Source organism: Oncorhynchus nerka, linkage group LG14 (genome assembly GCF_034236695.1).
Source record: "Oncorhynchus nerka isolate Pitt River linkage group LG14, Oner_Uvic_2.0, whole genome shotgun sequence".
Classification (NCBI taxonomy): Eukaryota; Metazoa; Chordata; class Actinopteri; order Salmoniformes; family Salmonidae; genus Oncorhynchus; species Oncorhynchus nerka.
In genome coordinates, this window is record NC_088409.1 from 93202545 (window position 1) to 93209694 (window position 7150).

General features: G+C 52.0%; 1 protein-coding gene across 1 annotated transcript in view; it reads left to right on the forward strand.

The window, feature by feature from the left end:
• LOC115127223 (ventricular zone-expressed PH domain-containing protein-like) overlaps positions 1–7150 on the forward strand; it is a 295573-nt gene that overhangs the window by 42859 nt on the left and 245564 nt on the right. Inside the window, exon 5 of the mRNA XM_065000549.1 lies at positions 100–274. Coding sequence (XP_064856621.1) covers positions 100–274 — 175 coding nt within the window. The remainder of the gene's footprint in view (positions 1–99; positions 275–7150) is intronic.

Sequence of the window (7150 nt, forward strand, 5' to 3'; positions counted from 1 at the left end):
TTTTTATGAATTTATTTGCAAACTATGGTGGAAAATAGGTATTTTGCGTTGTACACGTAGTATATTTTTGAAGTCTCTGTCTCTCTTCTCCTCCGACAGAACTACAGTCGTCCCCCAGTGATGGCTCTAGCAGTGCCGGTGGCAGTGAGGTTTCTGCAGAGAGGCAACAAAGAGCTCAGTAGGAACATGTCCAGTTATCTCTCTCTGACTGCCATGGATAAGGCTGAACTACTGGCTGAACACACAGAGGCTATCACCTGCAGCGTGCTGGGAGGTAGGACATACACACACACACACACTAACACTTACACACCGACACACACACACACACACACACACACACACACACACACGACACACACACACACACACACACACACACACACACACACACACACACACACACACACACACACACACACACACACACACACACACACACACACACCTTCCTAATATTAAGTTGCACACCCTTTTGCCATGATGACTCCATTGCTTCCCACAGTTGTGTCAAGTTGGCTGGATGTCCATTGGGTGATGGACCGTTCTTGATATACATGGAAAACTGTTGAGTGAGAAAAACCCAGCAGCTTTGTAGTTCTTGTCACACTCAAACCTGTGCGCCTGGCACCTACATCCATACCCTGTTCAAAGGCATTTACATATTTTGTCCTACCCAATCACCCTCTGCATGTTTCTATCGTCTCAAATCAGTAAGGGATCATAACTTTCACCTGGTGTCTAGGACTCTGGTGTCTATGTCTCTGGTGTCTAGGTCTCTGGTGTCTAGGGCTATGGTGTCTAGGTCTCTGGTGTCTAGGTCTCTGGTGTCTAAGGCTCTGGTGTCTAGGGCTCTGGTGTCTAGGTCTATGGTGTCTAGGGCTCTGGTGTCTATGGCTCTGGTGTCTAGGACTCTGGTGTCTAGATCTCTGGTGTCTATGGCTTTGGTGTTTAGGGCTCTGGTGTCTACGGCTCGGATGTCTAGGGCTCTGGTGTCTAGGGCTCTGGTGTCTAGATCTCCGGTGTCTAGATTTCTGGTGTCTAGGTCTCTGGTGTCTAGGGCTCTGGTGTCTAGGTCTATGGTGTCTAGGGCTCTGGTGTCTATGGCTCTGGTGTTTAGGGCTCTGGTGTCTAGATCTCTGGTGTCTAGGGCTCTGGTGTCTAGGTCTCTGGTGTCTTGGGCTCTGGTGTCTAGATCTCTGGTGTCTAGGGCTCTGGTGTCTATGGCTCTGGTGTCTAGGACTCTGGTGTCTATGGCTTTGGTGTTTAGGGCTCTGATGTCTACGGCTCTGGTGTCTAGGGCTCTGGTGTCTAGGGCTCTGGTGTCTAGATCTCTGGTGTCTAGGGCTCTGGTGTCTAGCTCTCTGGTGTCTAGGGCTCTGGTGTCTAGGGCTCTGGTGTCTAGATCTCGGGTGTCTAGGGCTCTGGTGTCTATGGCTCTGGTGTCTATGGCTCTGGTGTTTAGGGCTCTGGTGTCTAGATCTCTGGTGTCTAGGGCTCTGGTGTCTAGGTCTCTGGTGTCTAGGTCTCTGGTGTCTAGGGCTCTGGTGTCTATGTCTCTGGTGTCTAGGTCTCTGGTGTCTAGGGCTATGGTGTCTAGGTCTCTGGTGTCTAGATCTCTGGTGTCTAGATCTCTGGTGTCTAGAGCTCTGGTGTCTAGATCTCTGGTGTCTAGATCTCTGGTGTCTAGGTCTCTGGTGTCTAGGGCTCTGGTGTCTAGGTCTATGGTGTCTAGGGCTCTGGTGTCTATGGCTCTGGTGTCTAGGACTCTGGTGTCTAGATCTCTGGTGTCTATGGCTTTGGTGTTTAGGGCTCTGGTGTCTACGGCTCTGATGTCTAGGGCTCTGGTGTCTAGGGCTCTGGTGTCTAGATCTCGGGTGTCTGGGGCTCTGGTGTCTATGGCTCTGGTGTTTAGGGCTCTGGTGTCTAGATCTCTGGTGTCTAGGGCTTTGGTGTCTAGGTATCTGGTGTCTAGGTCTCTGGTGTCTAGGTCTCTGGTGTCTAGGGCTCTGGTGTCTATGTCTCTGGTGTCTAGGTCTCTGGTGTCTAAGGCTCTGGTGTCTAGGGCTCTGGTGTCTAGGTCTATGGTGTCTAGGGCTCTGGTGTCTATGGCTCTGGTGTCTAGGACTCTGGTGTCTAGATCTCTGGTGTCTATGGCTTTGGTGTTTAGGGCTCTGGTGTCTACGGCTCTGATGTCTAGGGCTCTGGTGTCTAGGGCTCTGGTGTCTAGGGCTCTGGTGTCTAGGTCTATGGTGTCTAGGGCTCTGGTGTCTATGGCTCTGGTGTCTAGGACTCTGGTGTCTAGATCTCTGGTGTCTGGGGCTCTGGTGTCTATGGCTCTGGTGTTTAGGGCTCTGGTGTCTAGATCTCTGGTGTCTAGTGTCTAGGGCTTTCTGGTGTCTAGGTCTCTGGTGTCTAGGGCTCTGTCTCTGGTGTCTAGGTCTCTGGTGTCTAAGGCTCTGGTGTCTAGGGCTCTGGTGTCTATCTATGTGTCTCTGGTGTCTAGGTCTCTGGTGTCTAGGGCTCTGGTGTCTAAGGGCTCTGGTGTCTGGGTCTATGGTGTCTAGGGCTCTGGTGTCTAGGCTCTGGTGTCTATGTCTAGTGTGGCTTTGGTGTTTAGGGCTCTGGTGTCTATGGGGCTCTGGTGTCTAGGGCTCTGGTGTCTAGATCTCTGGTGTCTAGATCTCTGGTGTCTATGGCTTTGGTGTTTAGGGCTCTGGTGTCTACGGCTCTGATGTCTAGGGCTCTGGTGTCTAGGGCTCTGGTGTCTAGATCTCTGGTGTCTAGATCTCTGGTGTCTAGGTCTCTGGTGTCTAGGGCTCTGGTGTCTAGGTCTATGGTGTCTAGGGCTCTGGTGTCTATGGCTCTGGTGTCTAGGACTCTGGTGTCTAGATCTCTGGTGTCTATGGCTTTGGTGTTTAGGGCTCTGGTGTCTACGGCTCTGATGTCTAGGGCTCTGGTGTCTAGGGCTCTTGTGTCTAGATCTCTGGTGTCTAGATCTCTGGTGTCTAGGTCTCTGGTGTCTAGGGCTCTGGTGTCTAGGTCTATGGTGTCTAGGGCTCTGGTGTCTATGGCTCTGGTGTCTAGGACTCTGGTGTCTAGATCTCTGGTGTCTATGGCTTTGGTGTTTAGGGCTCTGGTGTCTACGGCTCTGATGTCTAGGGCTCTGGTGTCTAGGGCTCTAGTGTCTAGATCTCTGGTGTCTAGGGCTGTGATGTCTAGGGCTCTGGTGTCTAGATCTCGGGTGTCTGGGGCTCTGGTGTCTATGGCTCTGGTGTTTAGGGCTCTGGTCTCTAAGGCTCTGGTGTCTAGGTCTCTGGTGTCTAGATCTCTGGTGTCTAGAGCTCGGGTGTCTAGATCTCTGGTGTCTATTGCTCTAGTGTCTAGGTCTCTGGTGTCTAGGGCTCTGGTGTCTAGGTCTATGGTGTCTATGGCTCTGGTGTCTAGATCTCTGGTGTCTAGGGCTCTGGTGTCTATGGCTCTGGTGTCTAGGGCCCTGGTGTCTAGGTCTATGGTGTCTAGGGCTCTGGTGTCTAGGGCTCTGGTGTCTAGGGCTCTGGTGTCTAGGGCTCTGGTGTCTAGGTCTATGGTGTCTAGGGCTCTGGTGTCTAGGGCTCTGGTGTCTAGATCTCTGGTGTCTAGGGCTCTGGTGTCTTGAGCTCTGGTGTCTAGATCTCTGGTGTCTATGGCGCTGGTGTCTATGGCTCTGGTGTCTAGGGCTCTGGTGTCTAGGTCTATGGTGTCTAGGGCTCTGGTGTCTATGGCTCTGGTGTCTATGTCTCTGGTGTCTAGGTCTCTGGTGTCTAGGGCTATGGTGTCTAGGTCTCTGGTGTCTAGATCTCTGGTGTCTAGATCTCTGGTGTCTGTTGCTCTAGTGTCTAGGTCTCTGGTGTCTAGGGCTCTGGTGTCTAGGTCTATGGTGTCTATGGCTCTGGTGTCTAGATCTCTGGTGTCTAGGGCTCTGGTGTCTATGGCTCTGGTGTCTAGGGCCCTGGTGTCTAGGTCTATGGTGTCTAGGGCTCTGGTGTCTAGGGCTCTGGTGTCTATGGCTCTGGTGTCTAGGGCTCTGGTGTCTAGGGCTCTGGTGTCTAGGGCTCTGGTGTCTAGGTCTATGGTGTCTAGGGCTCTGGTGTCTATGGCTCTGGTGTCTAGATATCTGGTGTCTAGGGCTCTGGTGTCTAGATCTATGGTGTCTAGGTCTATGGTGTCTAGGGCTCTGGTGTCTAGGGCTCTGGTGTTTAGGGCTCTGGTGTCTAGATCTCTGGTGTCTAGGGCTTTGGTGTCTAGGTATCTGGTGTCTAGGGCTCTGGTGTCTAGATCTCTGGTGTCTAGGGCTCTGGTGTCTTGAGCTCTGGTGTCTAGATCTCTGGTGTCTATGGCGCTGGTGTCTAGGGCTCTGGTGTCTAGGGCTCTGGTGTCTAGGTCTATGGTGTCTAGGGCTCTGGTGTCTATGGCTCTGGTGTCTATGTCTCTGGTGTCTAGGTCTCTGGTGTCTAGGGCTATGGTGTCTAGGTCTCTGGTGTCTAGATCTCTGGTGTCTAGATCTCTGGTGTCTAGAGCTCTGGTGTCTAGATCTCTGGTGTCTAGATCTCTGGTGTCTAGATCTCTGGTGTCTAGGGCTCTGGTGTCTATGGCTCTGGTGTCTAGGACTCTGGTGTCTAGATCTCTGGTGTCTATGGCTTTGGTGTTTAGGGCTCTGGTGTCTACGGCTCTGATGTCTAGGGCTCTGGTGTCTAGGGCTCTGGTGTCTAGATCTCCGGTGTCTAGATCTCTGGTGTCTAGGTCTCTGGTGTCTAGGGCTCTGGTGTCTAGGTCTATGGTGTCTAGGGCTCTGGTGTCTATGGCTCTGGTGTCTAGGATTCTGGTGTCTAGATCTCTGGTGTCTATGGCTTTGGCGTTTAGGGCTCTGGTGTCTACGGCTCTGATGTCTAGGGCTCTGGTGTCTAGGGCTCTGGTGTCTAGATCTCTGGTGTCTAGGGCTGTGATGTCTAGGGCTCTGGTGTCTAGATCTCAGGTGTCTGGGGCTCTGGTGTCTATGGCTCTGGTGTTTAGGGCTCTGGTGTCTAGATCTCTGGTGTCTAGGGCTCTGGTGTCTAGGGCTCTGGTGTCTAGGGCTCTGGTGTCTAGGCTGTCTAGGGCTCTGGTGTCTATGTCTCTGGTGTCTAGGTCTCTGGTGTCTAGATCTCTGGTGTCTAGAGCTCGGGTGTCTAGATCTCTGGTGTCTATTGCTCTAGTGTCTAGGTCTCTGGTGTCTAGTGCTCTGGTGTCTAGGTCTATGGTGTCTATGGCTCTGGTGTCTAGATCTCTGGTGTCTAGAGCTCTGGTGTCTATGGCTCTGGTGTCTAGGGCCCTGGTGTCTAGGTCTATGGTGTCTAGGGCTCTGGTGTCTAGGGCTCTGGTGTCTATGGCTCTGGTGTCTAGGGCTCTGGTGTCTAGGTCTCTGGTGTCTAGGGCTCTGGTGTCTAGGGCTCTGGTGTCTATGGCTCTGGTGTCTAGATATCTGGTGTCTAGGGCTCTGGTGTCTAGGTCTATGGTGTCTAGGGCTCTGGTGTCTAGGGCTCTGGTGTCTATGGCTCTGGTGTCTAGGGCTCTGGTGTCTAGATCTCTGGTGTCTATGGCTCTGGTGTCTAGGACTCTGGTGTCTAGATCTCTGGTGTCTATGGCTTTGGTGTTTAGGGCTCTGGTGTCTACGGCTCTGATGTCTAGGGCTCTGGTGTCTAGGGCTCTGGTGTCTAGATCTCCGGTGTCTAGATCTCTGGTGTCTAGGTCTCTGGTGTCTAGGGCTCTGGTGTCTAGGCCTATGGTGTCTAGGGCTCTGGTGTCTATGGCTCTGGTGTCTAGGATTCTGGTGTCTAGATCTCTGGTGTCTATGGCTTTGGTGTTTAGGGCTCTGGTGTCTACGGCTCTGATGTCTAGGGCTCTGGTGTCTAGGGCTCTGGTGTCTAGATCTCTGGTGTCTAGGGCTGTGATGTCTAGGGCTCTGGTGTCTAGATCTCGGGTGTCTGGGGCTCTGGTGTCTATGGCTCTGGTGTTTAGGGCTCTGGTGTCTAGATCTCTGGTGTCTAGGGCTCTGGTGTCTAGGTCTCTGGTGTCTTTGTCTCTGGTGTCTAGGTCTCTGGTGTCTAGGGCTCTGGTGTCTATGTCTCTGGTGTCTAGATCTCTGGTGTCTAGATCTCTGGTGTCTAGAGCTCTGGTGTCTAGATCTCTGGTGTCTAGGGCTCTAGTGTCTAGGTCTCTGGTGTCTAGGGCTCTGGTGTCTAGATCTCTGGTGTCTAGGGCTCTGGTGTCTATGGCTCTGGTGTCTAGGGCTCTGGTGTCTAGGTCTATGGTGTCTAGGGCTCTGGTGTCTATGGCTCTGGTGTCTAGGGCTCTGGTGTCTAGATCTCTGGTGTCTAGGGCTCTGGTGTCTTGAGCTCTGGGGTCTAGATCTCTGGTGTCTAAGGCGCTGGTGTCTAGGGCTCTGGTGTCTAGGGTTCTGGTGTCTAGGTCTATGGTGTCTAGGGCTCTGGTGTCTAGGGCTCTGGTTTCTCGAGCTCTGGTGTCTAGATCTCTGGTGTCTAGATCTCTGGTGTCTAGGGATCCGGTGTCTAGGGCTCTGGTGTCTTACAATAACCAAACACACACTAACCCACATCAACCAGGGTCTTCAGGCTGTACTTTATTCCCAGCCCAATACTCATTTCGGTCATGATATGTGTTTAGGTTATTCGGAAGTGCGTAATTAAAATCAAATCAGAGGAGGCAGTTGAAAGAGATCAGTGTGCGTCATGTCTGACTTGCCTTGTTTAAGGCCTGTCATTCTTCTGGCCAGACAGTATGTCATGTCTGACTTGCCTTGTTTAAGGCCTGTCATTCTTCTGGCCAGACAGTATGTCATGTTTGACTTGCCTTGTTTAAGGCCTGTCATTCTTCTGGCCAGACAGTATGTCATGTCTGACTTGCCTTGTTTAAGGCCTTTCATTCTTCTGGCCAGACAGTATGTTATGTCTGACTTGCCTTGTTTAAGGTCTGTCATTCTTCTGGCCAGACAGTATGTCATGTCTGACTTGCCTTGTTTAAGGCCTTTCATTCTTCTGGCCAGACAGTATGTTATGTCTGACTTGCCTTGTTTAAGGCCTTTCATTCTTCTGGCCAGACAGTATGTCATGTC